The following is a 21985-nucleotide window of genomic DNA, read 5'->3' on the forward strand; positions in this document are numbered from 1 at the left end:
TCAAAATAACTTCTTTATATTCATATAAAAATATTTACAATACCATACATTCTTCTTTACAGCAACATAGCACAAACAAAGACTTCTTACAGAGAGATACAGAGACAGACCTGAGACCGAAAAATTCAGCTCCTAACTTAATACCCTTTTTGCACAGACACAGTAGCACTTTCTTCACATTGGCTGACTGAGTTACCACATGACTCTTCCTGCTCATGAATATTCCAACACTCCTCCCTTCATGACAGGAAGAGACATCAGACCTATTGACTTAACACATTCTCCATAGTGAACACTACCCAATGGTTTAGTTATCACGTCTGCCAAATTATCTACAGAAGAACAATGATGTAAACTAATCAATTTTCCTTTTACAGCTTCCCTGACATTACAATACTTAATGTCTACATGTTTACTTCTGTTCTTCACGCTGTCACCAGTTGCCATTTTTATACAGGCAGCATTGTCTTCAAATACCTTTACAGATTCTTTTACATTAATATTTAAATCTTGCAACAACTGTACATACCATGTTACTTCAGAACACAATTCAGATAAAGCAATAAACTCTGCTTCCGCTGTTGAAATAGCAACAGTTGTTTGTTTTCTGGACTTCCATCCAATCAGAGTCCCTCCAAACAATATTATAATCCCAGAATTTGATTTCCTTGTATTTATGTCATTTGCATAGTCACTATCAACATAACACTTTAATTTCAATTCCTCAGTAATCTGTATTTGAAGACCCAAATTTATAGTTCCCTTTAAATATCTGAGAACCCTTTTTACACCCATCCAATGTAACTTTGTAGGTGCAGCAGTAAAACGACTCAAAATGCTTATTGCGCAAGCTATGTCTGGTCTGGACCACTGTGATAGATATAACAAACTCCCTATTGCTGAGTGATATATCTCTTGATCACAGGTTTCACCTTTGTCCGCATTTAAACTATTATAAAAATCCATACTCATGGGTGTGGGAGCAGTATTGCAATCTTTCATATTATATTTCTCCAATAACTGCTCAATTTTTCTCCTTTGACTGAGAATATAACCACCCTTTTCATTGTTCTCTATCTCTACACTGAGATAATTTTTTATTTCTCCCAAACTCTTTAATTCAAATTTCTTTCCTAATTTATCAGCAAATTCCTTGACTTGTGATGCATCCTTTGCGATGAAGCAAAGATCATCCACAAATGATAACAGTAGACAATTCCCTCCTTGTAACTGTCCAGTATATATACAATTATCAGCTTTGCAACTTTTAAATCCAAGATCCTTTAAAGCAGTATCTAAACAGATATTCCAGTTTCTGGCTGACTGCTTCAGCCCATAAATAGCCTTGTTTAATTTATATACGATGTTAGGTTTTGCAATTTCATATCCTGGTGCTTGGATCATATAAATTTCTTCCTCTAACTCAGCATTGAGGAATGCAGTTGTGATATCAAAGTGCCAGATTTTATGCTTATATGCCGCTGCCAATGCCAGTGCTAATCTTATACTCTCACTTTTCACAGTTGGCGCAAATACTTCATCGTAGTGCACATTGTTTAATTGTGAAAAACCTTGTGCCACTAACCTGGCCTTATACTGTATATCATTATTTGGCAATACCTTTTTCTTATATACCCACTTACAACCCACAGCTTTGGTTCCCTGTGGCAAAGTCAATGATTTAAATACTTCATGGTCTCCCATGGATTTCATCTCTTTATCCATAGCCTCCTTCCATCTTTCTTGTTCAGCTTTTGGTAATAAAACTTCTTTATAACTTCTTGGCTTTAAATAGATCACCGTCATTAAGTGAGACATACCCAGAATTTGCATTAATTCTGTCCCAATTTTGTTCTGCAAAATTAGCAGACCTTGAAATTATAATTCTTTTACTTCCATCGCTAAAGCGATATCCCTTTGACTCTGGCTCGTATCCCACAAACCTGAGCTTTCTTGCCTTTTGCTGTCCCTTTCTTCTAATTGCTTTCAGAATATGTACCCATGCAGTACTTCCAAAAATTCTCAAATGTGCCAATGATGGCTTTCTCCCATATAGAATGGCATATGGAGTATTATTAATGGAGGAACTCCACAGCCTGTTAACTATATAATTGGCAGTCAATATGGCTTCTCCCCAATATGACCTGCTCATACCAGAATCCTCCAATAATGAATCTTTCATTGTTTCCAAAACACCATTCCTTCTTTCAGCTACACCGTTCTCTGCTGCTGTGTAAGGATTTGTAGGTCTGTGTCTTATCCTCAACTGCCCCAACCATTGTTGGAATTTAGTTGACATAAATTCAGTACCTCTGTCAGTTTGCAACTGACACACTTGTTGTCTGTACCTTCTCTCTACAAAACTTACCCACTGTTTGAATTGTTGTAGCACGTCTGTCTTTCCTCTAAGCAAGTAGCAAAAACTATACCTGCTATAATCATCAACAATTACCAGTGCATATTTTGCTCCTCCCAAACTGGCTTGCATAGGTCCCACCAGATCTGCATGGACCAGCTCTAGAACTCTTTTTGTTTGTCTTGTGCTACATTTACTAACTGGGAATGCCTTTGACTTTGATGCTTTGCATACTGCACAGTCCAAATATGTTTTGCATCCCTTCAAATTTAACCCTTCTGCAAAATCTTGCATTTGCTGCAAAACTTTAAAGCTTGCATGGCCAAGTCTTCTATGTAGAAGATGAACACATGAATCATGCTCTGCAACATTCTTAAATATATGGGAACATTGAACCTTTTGTCCCTGCAATACATATAGATTATCTTCCTTTATGCCTTCTGCACAAATATTCCCATTCCTTTTGATGAGACACTTCCCATTTACAAAAATGATCTCAAAACCTTGTTTGTCTAAATTAGACACACTTAACAAATTATGTTCCATCTCAGGTACACAAAGCACATTGGTAAACTTTGATTCCAAATATGGAATTTTTACATCGCCTTTTTCGATGACTTTTGCTTTCTGGCCATTTGCCAAAGCCACAGCTTCTTGTGCTACTGGAACAAACCTGCAAAATAATTCAGAGTCATTAACAATTGTTTGACTTGCCCCACTATCTATTAGCCACTTGTCTCTGTTGTTGCTATAGCAAACTTTTGCAACACCAAAATGTGCTTTTTGCAAATCAGTCCTTTTTGATTGCTCAAATGTCCTTTGCTGCAAACAGTTCCTTTGCAAACAGTTCCTTTTCAGATGTGTCTTTGCTCCACAAATGTAGCAATTCTTTTCTCGCTTAGCTCTCTGCCTGCAAAATCTCTCCTTTGTTGCAACTTGGTCCAGGTCTGATCTGCTTGTTTCTTCTCCTCCGGAGACTTGCAGTCTGGACCCCCTCCTCAGGAATTTCTCCTCCTCGTGACTGTTCCTAAAATGGCGCTTTATTTCTTCATTAAGCAAACGTGCCTTTAAAGCCTCAAAATTTAAGTCTTGCTCTTCTTTACACTCAAATATAGCAGAAACTGTATCCCAGGTTTTATCTAAACTGTTCAACACCAATAAAACCTTCTGGGACCCAGGGAATTTAATCCCACATTGTTCTAAGTCCAAAAATAAGCTTTGCATTTTATTTAAATGCTGTTCCACAGATTCACCTGGTTGCAAACAGGCCCGGTAAAGTTTTCTTGACAATTGCACTATATTGCATGCAGAAACATTCACGTGCACAGCTTTCAACTTCAAACAAATCTCCTTTGCAGTCTTTAAATTTGCAACATTTAGAAATTGTTCATCATCTAAATTCAAGATGAGATAAGCCATTGCTTGATCATGACTCTTCTGATCAGCAGCTGCAAATACTTGTGGTGGATTTTCTACAATATACTACAGCTCTTTAGCTTTCAGCAAACATTTCATTTTAGCAGCCCACACAATGTATTTCTTCTGGCCCAAATGAGGCACACAGCTTTCCTTAAATTCCATTGCAGCCATTCTGCTAATTCTGCCTTGTTCTTATATTTTCTAAACACAGACAATTTCTTCCAGCTTTAAATTACAATGCAGTCCTTATTAAGCTCTGGGCCCATAACCTGTTAGAGAATTTTAATTTCTCTATTGGTGAAAAAATAAATCAGAAGCTCTCACAGTTGATTGCATTTAGCTGATTCAAAATAACTTCTTTATAGTCATATAAAAATATTTACAATACCATACATTCTTCTTTATGAAGACTTCTTATAGAGAGATACAGAGACAGACCTGAGACCGAAAAATTCAGCTCCTAACTCAATACCCTTTTTGCACGGACTCAGTAGCACTTTCTTCACATTGGCTGACTGAGTTACCACGTGAGTCTTCCTGCTCATGAATATTCCAACAAGTTCAAATCACCAGGACCAGATGAATTACACCCAAATAGCATCTTAAGGAACTGGCAGATGTGATCTCAGAACCACTGAACTATATTTTTCAAAGATCCTGGAGCACTGGGAAACTATCAGAGGACTGGAAAAATGCTGATGTAGTTCCCATCTTCAAAAAAGGGGGGAAAAAGGACCCAGGAAATTACAGACCTATCAGCCTAACCTCAATACCTGGGAAGATTCTGGAAAAGATAATCAAACAACGAATCAGCAAACACCTACAGGTAAACAAAGTCATTACTAAATGCCAACACAGGTTTGTCAAAAACAGATCATGCCAGACAAACCTTATTGCATTCTTTGACCAAGTGACAAAATTAGTGGACCAGAGGAATGCTGTGGATATAATTTACTTGGATTTCAGTAAGGCATTTGACAAAGTAGATCACAACCTACTACTTGATAAGATAGAAAAATGTGGGGTAGACAGCATCACCACCAGATGGATCCATACCTGGCTGACCGGCAGTACTCAGCATGTGGTCCTCAATGAAAGTGTGTAGTGGGGTGCCCCAGGGTTCTGTTCTGAGCCCAGTGCTCTTCAACATCTTCATCAACAATCTGGATGAGGGGATAGATGGGGAACTCATCAAATTTGCAGGCGACACCAAGCTGGCAGGAATAGCCAACACTCCAGAAGACAGGCTTAGGATACAGGAGGATCTGGACAGACGTGAACACTGGGCGCTATATAACAAAATGAAATTCAATGGTGAAAAAAGTAAGGTTCTACGTTTAGGCAAGAAAAACCAAATGTGCAGGTATAGTATAGGGGGTACCTTGCTCAATAGTAGTAACTGTGAGAGGGATCTTAGAGTCCTAGTGGACAATCATTTAAATATGAGCCAGCAGTGTGCTGCAGCTGCCAAAAAGGCCAACACAGTGCTGGGCTGCATTAACAGAGGGAGAGAATCAAGATCACATCAAGTGTTAATACCACTTTACAAGGCCTTGGTAAGGCCACACTTGGAATACGGCATCCAGTTTTGGTCACCACGATGTAAGAAAGATGTTAAGACTTTAGAAAGAGTACAGAGAAGAGCAACAAAGAGGATTAGGGGACTGGAGGCTAAAACATATAAGGAACGGTTGCTGTAATTGGGTGTGTCTAGTTTAATGAAGAGAAGGATGAGGGGGGACATGATAGCCGTGTTCCAATATCTCAGGGGCTGCCACAAAGAAGAGGGATCAAGCTATTCTCCAAAGCGCCTGAAGGCAGGACAAGAAGCAACGGATGGAAACTAATCAAGGAGAGAAGCAACCTAGAACTAAGGAGAAACTTCCTGACAATGAGAACAATTAACCAGACAATATTATTATTATCATCTTTCAAATATCTTGGTGACCGCAGTTGCTTTGTGGACTCCTTTCCCTTCCATCGTTCCCTTCTAAGGTAGCTCTAGAGAAGTGTTGCTGGGCTGGTGTGTTGTGATTCCTAATGAATGGTGTCTTCTTGCAGAAACCCTGGTTCTGGGATCTCCGCAAATATTGGGTTGGGTACCCCAAGCAGGTAAGGAGTCAAGAGATATTTGAATGAACATATCAAGGGAGAACTGTTCGTCAATCAGCATCCAATTTCTCATAGATAATATGAAATTGCAATACATCCTGCCCTGCCATAAACATCACATTCATCCAAGCCTCCTCATCCTCCTCCTCCCTCTCTCCTCCTCTTCTACATCTTCCCCTCCTCTTCCTCCTCCTCCTCCTGGCATCCTGTGCCAAATACATTGGGCTACCTCCAAGCCTTAGAAATTCAATTATTTCAGTTTCTTACAGCTAAAAAACCACACACCTCAGTGCTTAAACACTGATAAGGACCACCTCCTCTTCCTCCTCCTCTTCCTCCTCCTCTTCCTCCCCCTCTATCTTTCTTCTTCTCCTTCTTCTTCTCCTTCTCCTCCTCCTCCTCCTCCTCCTCCTCCTCCTCCTCCTCCTCCTCCTCCTCCTTCTTCTTCTTCTTCTTCCTCTCCTTCTCCTTCTCCTTCTCTTTCTCCTTCTTTATTTAATTTATGAGACTTATATACCGCTTTAAGTGCAAGCACTCTCTAAGCGGTGTACACCAGTAAGCAATGTATATATATATTTACATTGCCCCCAACAATCTGGGTCCTCATTTTACCTAACTCAGAAGGATGGAAGGCTGAGTCAACCTTGAGCCGGTGAGATTTGAACCACTGACCTGCTGAACACAGTCAGCTAAAGTGGCCTGCGGGACTTGCACTCTATCTGCTGCGCCACTTCTTCTTCTTCTTCTTCTTCTTCTTCTTCTTCTTCTTCTTCTTCTTCTTCTTCTTCTTCTTCTTCTTCTTCTTCTTCTTCTTCTTCTTCTTCTTCTTCTTCTTCTCCTTCTCCTTCTCCTTCTCCTTCTCCTTCTCCTTCTCCTTCTTCTCCTCCTCTTCCACCTCCTCCTCCTCTTCCTCCACCTCCTCCTCCTCCTTCTCCTCCTCCTCCTCCTCCTCCTCCTGGCATCCTGTGCCAAATACATTGGGCTACCTCCAAGCCTTAAGAATTCAATTATTTCAGTTTCTTACAGCTAAAAAACAGCACGCCTCAGTGCTTAAATATTAATAAGGAAAACCACCTCAGACAAAGTGCAAGCAAAGCACCAATGCCTTATCCTTGGCAAAACCATAGGATGATGTCGTCAGGAGAAGGAGAGGTGAAAATTAACTGCCTGAACCTAGAGTTCTATTAAATGTGTCACATATATGTGACTGAATCCCTAAGTGTACAACAGCTGACACAGGTTTTGCATTGAGCAAACATTGAACACCACTCCTTTCGGGAGTGTTGGCTCTTCCTGCCAGCTTGGTGTTCTCTGCAAATTTGATGAGCTCCCCTTCTATCCTCTCATTTAAATTATTTTTCTAAATCTTTTGTTCTTTGCAATTGTACAAGCAATAATGTTGTTGTTGTTAATTGTGAAGTCGTGTCCGACCCATCACGACCCCATGGACAACGTTCCTCCAGGCCTTCCTGTCCTCTACCATCTTCTGGAGTCCATTTAAGTTCACACCTACTGCTTCAGTGACTCCATCCAGCCACCTCCTTCTCTGTCGTCCCCTTCTTCTCTTGCCCTCCATCTTTCCCAGCATTAGGCTCTTCTCCAGTGAGTCCTTCCTTCTTGTTAGGTGGCCAAAGTACTTGAGTTTCAACTTCAGGATCTGGCCTTCTAAGGAGCAGTCGGGGTTGATCTCTTCTAGGACTGACTGGTTTGAATGCCTTGCAGTCCAGGGGACTCGCAGGAGTCTTCTCCAGCACCATAGTTCAAAGGCCTCAATTCTTTGGCTCTCAGCCTTTCTTATGGTCCAGCTTTCACAGCCATACATTGCAACTGGGAAAACCATGGCCTGGACTATACGCACTTTTGTTGGCAGGGTGATGTCTCTGCTTTTTAGGATGCTGTCTAGATTTGCCATAGCTTTCCTCCCCAGGAGCAAGCGTCTTTTAATTTCTTGGCTGCAGTCCCCATCTGAGGTGATCTTGGAGCCCAGGAAAATAAAATCTGTCACTACCTCCATTTCTTCCCCATCTATTTGCCAGGAATTGAGAGGGCCGGATGCCATGATTTTGGTTTTCTTAATGTTGAGATTCAAACCAACTTTTGCACTCTCCGTCTTCACCCGCATCAAGAGGCTCTTTAGTTCCTCTTCACTTTCTGCCATTAGAGTGGTATCATTTGCATATCTTAAGTTGTTGATATTTCTCCCGGCAATCTTAATTCCAACTTTTGATTCATCTAGCTCTGCCTTTCTCATGATGTGCTCTGCATATAAGTTAAATAGGCAGGGCGACAGTATGCAGCCTTGCCGGACTCCTTTCCCAATTTTGAACCAATCAGTGGTTCCGTGTCCAGTTCTCACTGTTGCTTCTTGACCCACATATAGGTTTCTCAAGAGACAAATAAGATGGTCTGGAACTCCCATCTCTTTAAGAACTTGCCACAATTTGTTTTGATCCACACAATCAAAGGCTTTAGCATAGTCAATGAAGCAGAAGTAGATGTTTTTCTGGAACTCCCTAGCTTTCTCCATGATCCAGCATATGTTGGAAATTTGATCTCTAGTTCCTCTGCCTCTTTGAAATCCTTCCTGTACTTCTGGTAGTTCTCGATCCATATACTGCTGGAATCTAGCTTGTAGGATTTTAAGCATAACTTTACTAGCATGTGAAATGAGTGCAATGGTGCCATAGTTTGAACATTCTTTGGCATTACCTTTCTTTGGAATTAGAATGTAAACGGACCTTTTCCAATCCTGTGGCCACTATTGAGTTTTCCAAATTTGCTGGCAAATTGAGTGTAGCACTTTTACTGCATCGTCTTTTAAGATTTTGAATAGCTCAGCTGGAATACTGTCACCTCCACTAGCTTTGTTGTTGCTCAGATTTCCTAAGGCCCATTTCACTTCACATTCTAGGATGTCTGGCTCGAGGTCAGTGACCACCCCATTGTGGTTATCTGGGACGTTAAGCTCGTTCTTGTATAGTTCTTCTGTATAATTTTGCCACCTCCACCTTTGCATGAAATATTCCCTTCATATCTCCAATTTTCTTGAAGAGATCTCTGGTCCTCCCTATTCTGTTGTTTTCTTATATTTCTTTGCACTGTTTTCATTTAAGAAGGTATTCTTATCTCTTCTAGCTATTCTCTGGAATTCTGCATTCAGTTGGGTATATAATAATAATTCTACTTTATTATGAAGGTTACCTGAAAGAATATTGCAAATCTGAAAGTATGTACTTGCCATTGCAAGTTTTACCTGCTTGATCCAGTAGGGGGGAATCCTTCCTAGTAGACAATCACTTAAATATGAGCCAGCCATGTGCTGCAGCTGCCAAAAATACCAACCCAGTCCTTGGCTGCATTAACAGAGGGATAGAATCCAAATCACATGAAGGCCTTTGTAAGTATTGATACCACTTTACAAGGCCTTGGTAAGGCCACACTTGGAATACTGCATCTAGTTTTGGTCACCACGATGTAAAACTGATGTTGAGACTCTAGAAAGAGCACAGGGAAGAGCAACATAGATGATCAGGGGACTGGAGGTTAAAACATATAAGGAACGGCTGCTGGAATTGGGAATGTCTAGTTTAATAAAAAGAAGGACTAGGGGGTGACATGATAGCAGTGTCCCAATATCTCAGGGGTTGCCCCAAAGAAGAGGGAGTCAAACTATTCTCCAAAGCACCTGAGGGCAAGACGAGAAACAAGGGATGAAAACAAATCAAGGAGAGAAGCAACCTGGAACTAAGAAGAAATTTCCTGATAGAACAATTAATCAGTGGAACGTCCAGAAGTTGTGTATGCTCCTACCCTGGAAGTATTTTAGAAGAGATTGGACAACCATTTGTCTGAATTGGTATAGGGTTTCCTGCCTGAGCAGGAGGTTGGACTAGATGACCTTGAAGGTCCCTTCTAACTCTGAGATTTTATTCCATTGCATCCATTCCATTCCATTCTATTCTTCCAAATTCTTTCTTTGAATTTTATGACACAGGGGAGCTCTTGCTTCTCTCATATTTGATTGTTTCCTAGCTAATGTGTCTTCCCTTCTTTTGCTAGGGTCATTCACACATTCCATTACAATTGCTGAGTTTGAGAAACACCAATCTAGGACTTTATTTTTGCTTTGGAAGTTGAGAGTTGTCATGGCACCATTTATTTTCCTCCCACTCTTCTCTTTTTTGCATTGCAGCCTTTCCAGCTGAGTCTTTTTGGCTACTACATCATGCAGTTCTCCTTCAACTGCTTCTTGATCATCTCGCTGCCTTTTGATGACAAACAGAAGGTGAGTGGTCTCTAGCAAAAAGATATGTGGACCAGCAGGTCAGAAAGCTGAGGGGCTATGAGGGACTGCCACAAGGAATAGAATAGAATAGAATAGAATAGAATAGAATAGAATAGAATAGAATAGAATAGAATAGAATAGAATAACAGAGCTGGAAGGGACCTTTGAGGTCTTCTAGTCCAGCCCTCTACTCAGGCAGGGAACCCTGGCCTATACAATTTCAGAAAAATGGCTGTCCAATCTCTTCTTAAAAACTTCCAGTGTTGGAGCATTCACCACTTCTGGAGGCAGGTTGTTCCACTGATTAATTGTTCTAACTGTCAAGAAATGTCTGCTTAGTTCCAGGTTGCTTCTCTCCTTAGTTAGTTTCCATCCCTTGCTTCTTGTCCTGCCTTCAGGCACCTTGGAGAATAGCTTGACTCCCTCTTCTTTGGGGCAACCCCTGAGATATTGGAACACTGTTATCATGTCATCCCTAGTCCTTCTCTTCATTAAACTAGACAGACCCAATTCCAGCAACCAAGGAAGAGGGGGGGTCAATTTATTTTCCAAAGCACCAGAAGGCAAGGCAAGAAACAATGGATGGAAATTAATCAAGGAGAGAAGCAACATGGAATTAACGAGAAACTTCCTAACAATGAGGACAAATAACCAGTGCAACAGCTTGCCTTCAGAAGTTGGGGGTGTTTCATCACTTTTCTAAGAAAAGACTGGACAGCTACCTACCTGAAAGCAGGGGGTTGGACTAGAAGATCTCCAAGGTCCCTTCCAACTTTATTCTGATTGAAGGCTCCATTCAGATACCAGAAGGGACACAATTCCTCCTTTTGGTGCTTCACCAAAATTTATGTCTTTCATTAATGTGATTCAGGTGGTTAATTTTAAAACTGCACAATCAAATGAAGAGAAAAAGTAAAAAAAAAAACAAAAAACAAGGTGCTAGTTCTATGTATCTTTAGATGCAAAACATCTTTATGTTACTAAAATTCTTGTTGTTATGACCCAAAAGTGCTTTTTCAAAAGGCAGCTGGATTTTTTTTTCCTCGAAGACGTTTACCTTCTCATCCAAGAATGAGAATGAATGAATGGCTCCGTCATTTAGTCAGAACTGAAGAAGCTTCTTGAATGAGAAGTGAAACATCTTCAAGGGAAAACAAAGTCCAGTTGCCTTTTGAAAAAGCACCTTTGGGACAACCATGACATGGGAGGACTGAGAATCTCCATAGACATTAGTTGTTATGACCTTTAACTAGGCGAAATGGGGCATCATAGGCAATCATTTTTTAAGCAATATAACCCAAATGAGCTAACTTACAGTACATGTCCAAAATCCAGGAGTAATGAAATTTGGGGAATGCTTCAATGCTCCTGCCTGCTGCTGCACTGCTGGGTTGCTACTGCGATTATGTCGTTTTCGTTTTCAATGTCCTGTGACAGTTTCCCAGGCACTCTCACAATCCCTTGTTCTCTTTCCTTATCCAGCAGCAGCCAAGAACCTGCAACTCCTTAGAAGGGTGGGGAAGGGAAAGGGAAAGGGAAAGGGGAAGGAAGGAAGGAAGGAAGGAAGGAAGGAAGGAAGGAAGGAAGGAAGGAAGGAAGGAAGGAAGGAAGGAAGGAAGGAAGGAAGATTTCAAATGCTCCCAGCCTTATTGTGAAAAGTAAGGAAATATTTCTGAAACAATGACTCAACCGTGCACAGTTGTCTAGTTTCACTCTATACTCATTTTCCATAATGGGGATGTTTGGCCTCCATGCACCAGCTACAAAATCCATCCGTTCAATTCTCTTTTGCTGCAGGATTTTTACCAGCAAATTGTTCACCACTTGGTCACCATCATCCTTATTGGCTTGTCATACTGTCTCAATTACATCCGTATCGGTTCGCTTATCTTGCTCCTAACTGACTTTTCGCATTGTCTCCTGCTGGTAAGTTAATGCTCAGGAACTCTCTTCCTCTACCGAAGAAGGAAGAACAATTTCTTTTTCTCTTTTTCTCTTTTTCTCTTTTTCTCTTTCCTTTCCTTTCCCTTCCCTTCTCTTCTCTTTTTTCTCTTCTCTTCTCTTCTCTTCTTTTCATCTCATCTCATCTCCTTCTCTTTCTGTCTCTTTAAAAAAAGCCTTTTCCATGTTCTTTGGAAAGAGAAAATAAATCTAGAAAGAAGTTTATACCAGCCTCCTCTTACCTACAGTTTGCCAGATGTGTTGGATTGGCTAAACTAAGGGGGGAGGGCTGTAGTTCCAATTTAAAGATCTTGTTTGGAGGGAGAAAAACCTACACCAAAGCAATTCAGAGAAAGGAGAATGCAAAGAATTTGCAGCTAAAATTGTTTCAAATTTCAGATACCTAATTTTGACTTGGAGAAATTTGCATTTGTCCTGCATTTAGCCAGGATCTTCAAAAAGGTTTGAGTTAATCTTGGGGATTGCAGTATTCTCATCAAGCTATACTTGTTGGTAATATCTTAATGCACGTTAATCTTTGTATGTATTTCTCTTTGGCATTTCCGGGTTCTCCAAACTACAATTCTCAGCATCCCTCTGGAAGAGAGAAACTAGGTGCTGTAATTTAAATATACGAAGAACAGTTGCAGGAATTGGACATATTTAGTTTAATGAAAAGACGGACTAGGGGTGACATGATAACAGGGTCCCAATATTTGAGGGGCTACCACAAATAAGAGGGAGTCAGCCTGTTCTCCAAAACACCTGAAGGCAGGACAAGAAGCAATGGATGGAAACTGAACAAAGAAAGAAGCAATCTTGAACTAAGGATAAATTTTCTGATAGATTAATTAATCAGTGGAACAGCTTGCTACCAGAAGTTGTGGGTGCTCCAAGACTGGAGGCTTTTAAGAAGAAATTGGACAACCATTTGTCTGGAATAGCTTAGGGTCTCCTGCTTGAGCAGTTGTTTGGACTAGAAGACTTCCAACGTCCTTTCCAACTCTATCATTCTGCTAAATCCAGAGAAAATTTCCATCGTATCCTAAAAGTCAAGGGTTCTCATAATAATAACTTCAGACGCACAACAGTTTCTACTTCTTTTTGTTTCTTTCTTTTTTTCCCCAGGCTACAAAGACGTTTCACTATCTGAAATGGCAGAAAACTGGTGACAGGCTCTTTGTCATTTTCGCAGCAGTCTTCCTGTTCATCCATCTGGTGATTTTTCCTTCCAAGTACGTTTCAGGAATGTATGCAAAAAGGGTGGAGCTTTGATGGCACAATTGCAGCGCCATCTTGACCTCTCTTTTTTTTTTTACACTCTCCACCCTTGGGACCCCACAGCTTGTCATTGCTACAAACAAATGGGAGGTTCAACCTGCATATAGTCCATCAAACTGCCAGAGGTAGGAGGTAACTAATAATAATAATAATAATAATAATAATAATAATAATAATAATAATAATAATAATAAACGAACTGCAAAGGTTTACCCAGGGCAAAGAAATCAAAGCCTTACCAGAAGTAATTCAGAATGTAGAGGCAAACCAGGGGGAGTTGGCAGTGAAGGAATCTAGCAGAGATATACAACTGTTCTCATTTGAAAACCAGGCACCTCTACCTCAGGAAGAACAAAACCCTCTAACTAAAGAAATAAAAGAATTGAAACAAAGAATAACTGAGCATCTAGAACAGCACAAAAACAACAGAATAAGGCTACCTGCATTGAAGCTTGTTCCAAAGAAACAGCTAGCACAAGCATTAAAAGATGCAAATATTGCAATATCAAGTATAAGCACCAATTCATTGCAAGAAACAAACCAACTAATGTACAGCACAGCTGCAGTTATAACAGAATACCTGGGATGCAAAATCAACAAAGAAGAAAAACAAACAAACAGTGCACCAGAAAAATGGAAGGTTAGACTAGAAAATAAGATCAGCAAGTTAAGATCACATGCAAGCAAGCTAGAACAGATGAAAGAAAAGAAGCTGAAGAACAAGAAGACCAAAGAATACCTAATCAAGAAATACCACTTAGAAACAAGGAAGATCAAGGAAGCACTGGAAATAATAAAGCAACAAATAACAGCTATAGCCAGGAAAATCAGTAGATATGAAGCTCGAATTGCAAACTATAGGCAGAACCTCCAATTTCAATCCAATCAGAAACGTTTCTACCAATCCATCAATGGAGAAACTGCAAAGAATCAGTCAGTACCTGACAAGGAAGAAACAGTGCAGTTCTGGAAGCAGATATGGGATAACCCAAAGAAATACAACAAGGATGCGGCTTGGTTAAAAGAGGTGGATGCAAATAAAACAGAAGTTGAAATGAAAGAACTAGTAATAACAACAAAAATGGTAGAAAAAAGAGCAAAGAAAATCAAAAATTGGTCAGCACCAGGTGAAGATGAACTGCATGGGTTTTGGTTGAAACATCTAACTGTTATACACCCACTCATTGCCAAGCAGTTCAACAATATACTACAAGGAGGAGAAATTGAAAAGTGGCTAACAACTGGGAAAACCTACCTAATAATGAAAAATCCAGCAAAAGGGGCAACACCAGGTAACTACAGGCCAATTACCTGCTTACCAACAACTTTCAAATTACTAACTGGTGTAGTAGCTGATGCAGTGCAACAGCATCTAGTTGAAAACAATCTCTTTCCACCTGAGCAGAAAGGAAACCGCCCCAACAGCAGAGGAACAAAAGATCAACTCCTAATAGACAAAATGATCTTGGAAAACTGCAAGAGAAGGAAGACCAACCTGAATGTGGCATGGATTGACTACAAAAAGGCATTTGACTCTCTGCCACATGATTGGATAATAAAGTGCCTAGAAATAACAGGAGTCAGTAGAAACATCAGAAAATTTGTGCAAAGATCGATGGCACAATGGAAACACAGTTGCAGATCAATGGTGAGAGGCTGGGAGAGGTTAATATCAAGAGAGGAATATTTCAAGGAGATTCATTATCACCATTACTATTTGTTATTGCACTGTTTCCTCTGTCAACAATACTGAATAACTCAGGACATGGCTATCAAACATCAAAAACATCTGCCAGACTATCCCACCTCCTTTATATGGATGATCTGAAGCTGTATGGAAAAACATCATCTGAAATAGAATCGCTGCTCAACACTGTCCGTATATATAGCCAAGATATTGTAATGGAGTTTGGCTTGGACAAATGTGCCACACTTACTATCAAACAAGGAAAAATAATGAAAACTGAAGGAATCAAGATGCCCCACGAAAATAACATTAAGAGTCTGGATGAGGAAGAGTACTACAAATACTTGGGTATCCTTCAAGCTGACAACATCAAGCACACTGAAGTCAAGAAAAAGATTAGAGGTGAATACATCAAGAGAGTGAAGAAGATCTTAAAATCCAAACTCAATGGAGGAAATACCATAAAGGCAATCAACACCTGGGCAATCCCAGTCATTAGGTACACAGCTGGAATAGTGGACTGGACTCAAGCAGAACTAAAAGCAATGGATAGGCAGACCAGAAAAATAATGACAATGAATCATGCCCTTCATTCACGCAGTGACATTGATAGACTTTATCTACCAAGGCAAATAGGTGGGCGTGGAATGCTACAAGTACATCAGATGGTTGAAGAAGAAAAAATGGCTTTGGAAGAATATCTGAAGAACAATGATGAAGATGCACTGAAATTAGTATATCAGGAAGGCTTACTAACTACTGGAGAGACCAAACTGGCCTACAAGAAAGACCAAATGAAGAACAGAATAGAGGCATGGGAAGACAAAGCACTACATGGCCAATACATGAAAAAAATAGCTGGGAAAGCAGATAATAATAAAACCTGGCAATGGCTAAGAGCAGGAAAATTGAAGAAAGAGACCGAGGGACTAATTCTGGCTGCACAAGACCAAGCCTTAAGGACAAATGCATACAAAGTCAAAATTGAGAAGACAGCAACAGACAGTAAGTGCCGCCTATGCAAAGAAGCTGAAGAAACAGTGGACCACTTGGTAAGCTGTTGCAAGAAGATTGCACAAACTGATTACAAGCAGCGGCATGACAAAGTAGCAACAATGGTGCATTGGAAGATCTGCAAAAAATATCATTTGCCTGTAAGCAAAAACTGGTGGGATCATAAAATAGAGAAAGTCATAGAAAATGATAAAATTAAACTGCTCTGGGACTTCAGAATTCAAACAGACAAGCACCTGCAACATAACACCCCAGACTTAACAATTGTCGATAAGAAAGACAAAAAAGTCTGGATAGTGGACGTGGCAGTGCCTGGAGATAGCAGAATAGAAGAGAAAGAACTGGAGAAGATAACAAAATACAAAGACCTACAAATAGAAATAGAAAGACTGTGGCAAAAGCAAGCAAGGGTAGTACCAATAGTCATAGGCTCCTTGGGTGCAATCCCAAAACAACTGGAGCACCACTTGAACACCATTGGCATTGACAAATTCGCTATTAGTCAATTGCAAAAGGCGGCCTTATTAGGAACTGCTTCCATCCTGCGACGATATCTGTAATGCCATCAAACATCCACATCTGCCTATCCCAGGTCCTGGGTAAGGACTCGATAGGTAGACAAAATGCCAAATCCAGTCTGAACATCTGGCTGACTGTGCGATGATCGATAATAATAATAATAATAATAATAGCAGATATTAACAAGACCTGGCAATGGCTAAGAGCAGGAAAATTGAAGAAAGAGACCAAGGGACTAATTCTGGCTGCACAAGACCAAGCCTTAAGGACAAATGCATATAAAGTCAAAATTGAGAAGACAGCAACAGACAGTAAGGGCTGCCTATGCAAAGAAGCTGAAGAAACAGTGGGCCACCTGGTAAGCTGTTGCAAGAAGATTGCACAGACTGACTACAAGCAGCGGCATGACAAAGTAGCAATAATGGTGCTGTCAGAATCCAATTATATTTCATCTTTAATTATCAAATATAGAAACCCCAATTCTGCCTTCTCTGGATTCTGCCATAGAGGGAGAGAAGGGGAGAACAAAGGGGCTTTATGGCCCTCACTTCCTTCAGTACACTTCAAAGAGCTGAATGCTGAATGTGTGTTTATTGTAACCTCAAAGTGTTAGCACCCAAGAACATTACCATAACAAGGAAGGGTATTTGCCTTTCATGTAGTTATCTGAAGTCTCCATCCAGACGGAAGAAGAAGAAAGGGGGTGGAATTGTGATACTTGAAACTATCACTGGAAGGGGGGTTGATTGGGTGGGACTACTGGGGAACCCCTTAAAACCTTGAATGGGAGAGCTTGGACCCCAAGTCCTGTCTAGCATGCCTGCAACCATTTTCTCTTAATAAAGGATTCCTGTTGGAAGAATTATTCCAAGAGTTCTGTCTTCTTAAGATGCAAAGTGGGGTGGGTCCTTACAGGTGCATTGTAAGATCTGCAAAAAATATCATTTGTCTGTAAGCAAAAACTGGTGGGATCATAAAATAGAGAAAGTCATAGAAAATGATAAAATTAAGCTGCTCTAGGACTTCAGAATTCAAACAGACAAGCACCTGCAACATAACACCCCGGACATCACAATGGTCGATAAGAAAGACAAAAAACTCTGGATAGTGGACATGGCAGTGCCTGGAGACAGCAGAATAGAAGAGAAAGAACTGGAGAAGATAACAAAATACAAAGACCTACAAATAGAAGTAGAAAGACGGTGGCAAAAGCAAGCAAGGATAGTACCAATAGTAATAGGCTCCTTGGGTGCAATCCCAAAACAACTGGAGCACCACTTGAACACCATTGGCATTGACAAATTCGCTATTAGTCAATTGCAAAAGGCGGCCTTAATAGGAACTGCTTCCATCCTGCGACGATATCTGTAATACCATCAAACATCCACATCTGCCTATCCCAGGTCCTGGGTAAGGACTCGATAGGTAGACAAAATGCCAAATCCAGTCTGAACATCTGGCTGACTGTGCAATGATCCATATAATAATAGTAGTAGTAGTAGTAGTAGTAGTAGTAGTAGTAGTAGTAGTAGTAGTAATAATGATAAAGTTGGAAGGGACCTTGGAGGTCATCTAGTCCAACCCCCTGCTCAGGCAGGAAACCCTATACCATTTCAGACAAATGGCTGTTAACCCAGGGTACAAGATGAGCCAAAGGAACAAGTCTCTGCTGCATGTAATTTACAGTCTAAACCTTTCCCTCTTGTATTTACTAATAGTACAGGTAAATGTCTATGGAGCTTCTTAGTTGGTTGTCCCGAAGGTGCTTTTTCTGGAGGCAACGGGACTTTCTTGTTTTTCTTTGAAGACGTTTCACTTCTCATCCAAGAAGCTTCCTCATCTCTGACTGGATGGTGGGGAAATGGAAGGATTTATACTCCTTACAGACAGCTGGTCATTTGTCTTCTTCTGGAGAGTTGTTGAGGCCACCTGGAGGTTTACTTGTGTCCTCAGGATCACCTGAGTGGTACATATTTCCTGACAGTGAGGACAATTAACCTGTGGTACAGCTTGCCTCCAGAAATTGGAAAGTAAACAAAAAAAGAGGGGGAAGATGCTTGCAGGGGTTAAAGTCACAATAAATCCACTTTCTCCTGGTCTGCTCCGTCTGCATTTGAATACTCACAAGCCTCCCCAAAAAAACAGATGTGGGAGCGACGACGCCTTGCTTCATCCCAGAACTTCGGGACAAAGACGTCCTGGAGTGCGGAGTTGGCTCAGGCTCCGAGGGAGCTCTACCCTCCGATCCCTGAAATTATAGGGATCCAGGGGAGCTCTTACCTCTGCCTGAGCATCTCTTTTCTTCCCTTTCTCCCAGGGAAGAAATTCAAGCCACAGGACAGCTGATTGTAAAAGTCCTGCTGCTTTTACACAACCCAGGAATGGGCTGATTTGTGAGAAGCAGCCATCGTAGCCGCTTGATCCACAGGAAGTGAGCCATGTCCATCATCATCATCATCATCATCATCATCATCATCATCATCATTATTATTATTATTATTATTATTATTATTATTATTATTATTATTATTATTATTATTACTAGACAGCCACTTGTCTGGAATGGTATAGGGTCTCCTGCTTGAGCAGGTGGTTGGACTAGAAGACCTTCAAGATCCCTTCCAGCTCTGTTATATTCTATTCCAACCTGATTGATTATCCCAGTCTTAAAAAGCACTGATCAGGGTAACCTTTTTTTCCCATTCTGTTTTGTACTCCCTGACCCTCCACAAGGATTCTCCACAGCACATATTACGAATGCATGGAGTTCTACCAGCCTTTCTTCGGCTACTACTTCTTCAATGCCCTCCTGATGGTCCTGCAGCTCCTTTTCATCTTTTGGTCCTACCTAATCATCCTCATGAGTTATAAGTTCCTGATCCATGGCAGGGTAAGATCAGAAATTGGACACTTGGGGAGTGGGAGGGGAAGACCACACTTGGAGGATTGCATCCAGCTTCGGTCACCACGATGTAAAAAAAAGACTCAAGCAAGGGTGCAGAGAAGAGCAACAAAGATGATTAGGTAACTGGAGGCTAAAAAATATAAAGAACGGTTGCTGGAATTGGGTCTGTCTAGTTCAGGGGTCAACAACCTTAAACACTCAAAAGAGCCATTTGGACCCGTTTCCCACAGAAAAGAAAACACTGGGAGCCACAAAACCCCTTTGACATCTAAAATGAAGATAAAACTGCATATATCATTTTTTACCTTTGTGCTATGTATAAAAAAACTATAGTGTGTTGCATTTATGAAATCAATGAACTACAAAGAAAACAAATTTTTATTTCTGCATGCAACAAAAACATTCTGAACTCCCCCCCCCCAAAAAGAGTTACTTTCAAATAAAATACTCAATGTCTATTTGAGTCCTCCTCGTATTTATGAAATAAAAAGCTGGTGCAAACTATAAAAACTACAAATAGAAAAATAGAAAAGAAAAAAATTGCGGGGGGGAAGAAAAGGACAGGAGAAAGAGGGGGGGGGGGAAAACTTTCTCCTTCATCCCAACAGGTAAAAACAATTTTAGTAGCTTATCTACCATGTTTAAATACAGCATAATTATCCCCATACCTCATCTCTTAATTAAAAAAAAATCAAACTATTTCATTAAACGTTCTTTACTAAAAGTCCAGTAAGGACAACCACATACATTCATATCCTCTCTCTCTCTCTCTCTCTCTCCCTCCCTCCCTCTCTTCTCTCTCTCTCTCTCTCCCTCCCTCTCTTCTCCCTCTCTCTCTCTCTCCCTCCCTCCCTCTCTTCTCTCTCCCTCCCTCCCTCTCTTCTCCCTCCCTCCCTCCCTCTCTTCTCCCTCCCTCCCTCCCTCCCTCTCTCTCTCTCTCTCTCTCTCTCTCTCTCTCTCTCTGCAAATGGCCTGGGACCTGCAGTAGAAGGCTGAAAGAGCCACATGCGGCTCCAGAGTGGCGGGTTGTCGACCCATGGTCTAGTTTAATGAAGAGAAGGACCAGGGATGACATGATAGCAGTCTTCCAATATCTCAGGGATTGCCACAAAGAAAAGGGAGTCAAGCTATTTTCCAAAGCAGAACAAGAAGCAACAAATGGAAACTGATCAAGGAGAGAAGCAACCTAGAACTCAGGAGAAAGTTCCTGACAGTGAGAACAATTATCCACTGAAATGGCTTGCCTTCAGAAATTGTGGGTGCTCCATCACTGGAAATTTTTAAAAAGAGATTGTACCATCTTCCAGAATGGTACAGAGTTTCCTGCTTAAGCAGGGGGTTGGACCAGAAGACCTCCAATGTCCCTTTTAACTCTGTTATTCTATTATTCTGTTCTGTTAAGTGGCTGCATTACATAACGGTCGCTTGGAACATGGCAGCCCCTTCTAGGATCTGTCTATGGAGATTCTCAGTCCTCCAGGTCATAGTTATCCCAAAGATGCTTTTCCATGTTGCAACTGGACTTTCTTGGTTTTCTTTGAAGACGTTTCGCTTCTCATCCAAGAAGCTTCTTCAGCTCTGACTGGGTGGTGCGGAATGGCAGGATTTATGCTCCTTGCAGACAGATGTTCATTTGCATTCTATTAGTGAGCCATTAAAGCTACCTGGAGGCTTATCTGTGTCTTCAGCATCACCTGAGTGGAGCCTCTTGGAACTGCTGAAAGGACTGTGTTGTAGACTTGAGATAGATGTTGCCTTTCTGCTGGTGACCACCTACAAAGGGAGTGATGAAAGAACCCACTGAAGGAAAGTCTCTTTTTCTCTCTTGCAGGTGAAAAAGGATGTGCGGAGAGACTCGGAGAGCAGCACGGATGATGATGATGATGATGAGGTGGGCCAGAAGATAGAGCAGAAAAACAGCACCATTGATCACCAGCCCAACTGCCAGGTGCCCTGCCTCACTAGGCGAGCAGTGGGAGTTTCCCCTTCAGTGGTCTCACTAAAGCCTGGAAGCCAGCTGAGCCTCTGATCACTGCTCCCCCTTCACCCTAGAACATAGCATAATAGAGTTGGAAGGGACCTTGGAGGTCTTCTAGACCAACCCCATGCTCGAGCAAGAGATCCTATACCATTCCAGACAAAGGGCTATACAGTCTCTTCTTCAGAGCCTACAGTGATGAGGCACCCATAACTTCTGGAGGCAAGTTGTTCCACTGGTTAATTGTTTTCACCATTAAGAAGTTTCTCCTTAAGTCCAAGTTGCTTCTCTCCTTGATTAGTTTCCAACCATCGTTTCTTGTCTTGCCTCTTGGTGCTTTGGAAAATAGACCCCCTCATCTTTTTGGGGGGGATGGCAATTTGCCAACAAAGCCCCGGACGTGAGACACCATTCAGGGTCACTGAATGTCCGGCCACCTCTACAAGTCCCCCAGAGCAAGTTCTTCCTTGTGCAGGAAAGAGTTCTCC

The 21985-nt window shown here is 41.1% G+C and overlaps 1 protein-coding gene across 1 annotated transcript in view; it reads left to right on the top strand.

Moving 5' to 3' along the window:
* The window catches only part of LOC120317654 (ceramide synthase 4-like), a 33474-nt gene extending 11919 nt beyond the window's left edge, over window positions 1-21555 (top strand). The window contains exons 5-10 of the mRNA XM_039364398.1: window positions 5837-5887; window positions 10080-10172; window positions 11970-12098; window positions 13242-13348; window positions 19348-19504; window positions 21351-21555. Coding sequence (XP_039220332.1) covers window positions 5837-5887; window positions 10080-10172; window positions 11970-12098; window positions 13242-13348; window positions 19348-19504; window positions 21351-21548 — 735 coding nt within the window. The 3' untranslated portion in view covers window positions 21549-21555. The remainder of the gene's footprint in view (window positions 1-5836; window positions 5888-10079; window positions 10173-11969; window positions 12099-13241; window positions 13349-19347; window positions 19505-21350) is intronic.
* Window positions 21556-21985: the final 430 nt, after the last annotated feature.

This window comes from Crotalus tigris, unplaced genomic scaffold (genome assembly GCF_016545835.1).
Source record: "Crotalus tigris isolate CLP2741 ecotype Arizona unplaced genomic scaffold, ASM1654583v1 scf7180000019756.288389, whole genome shotgun sequence".
In the NCBI taxonomy this organism is placed as follows: Eukaryota; Metazoa; Chordata; class Lepidosauria; order Squamata; family Viperidae; genus Crotalus; species Crotalus tigris.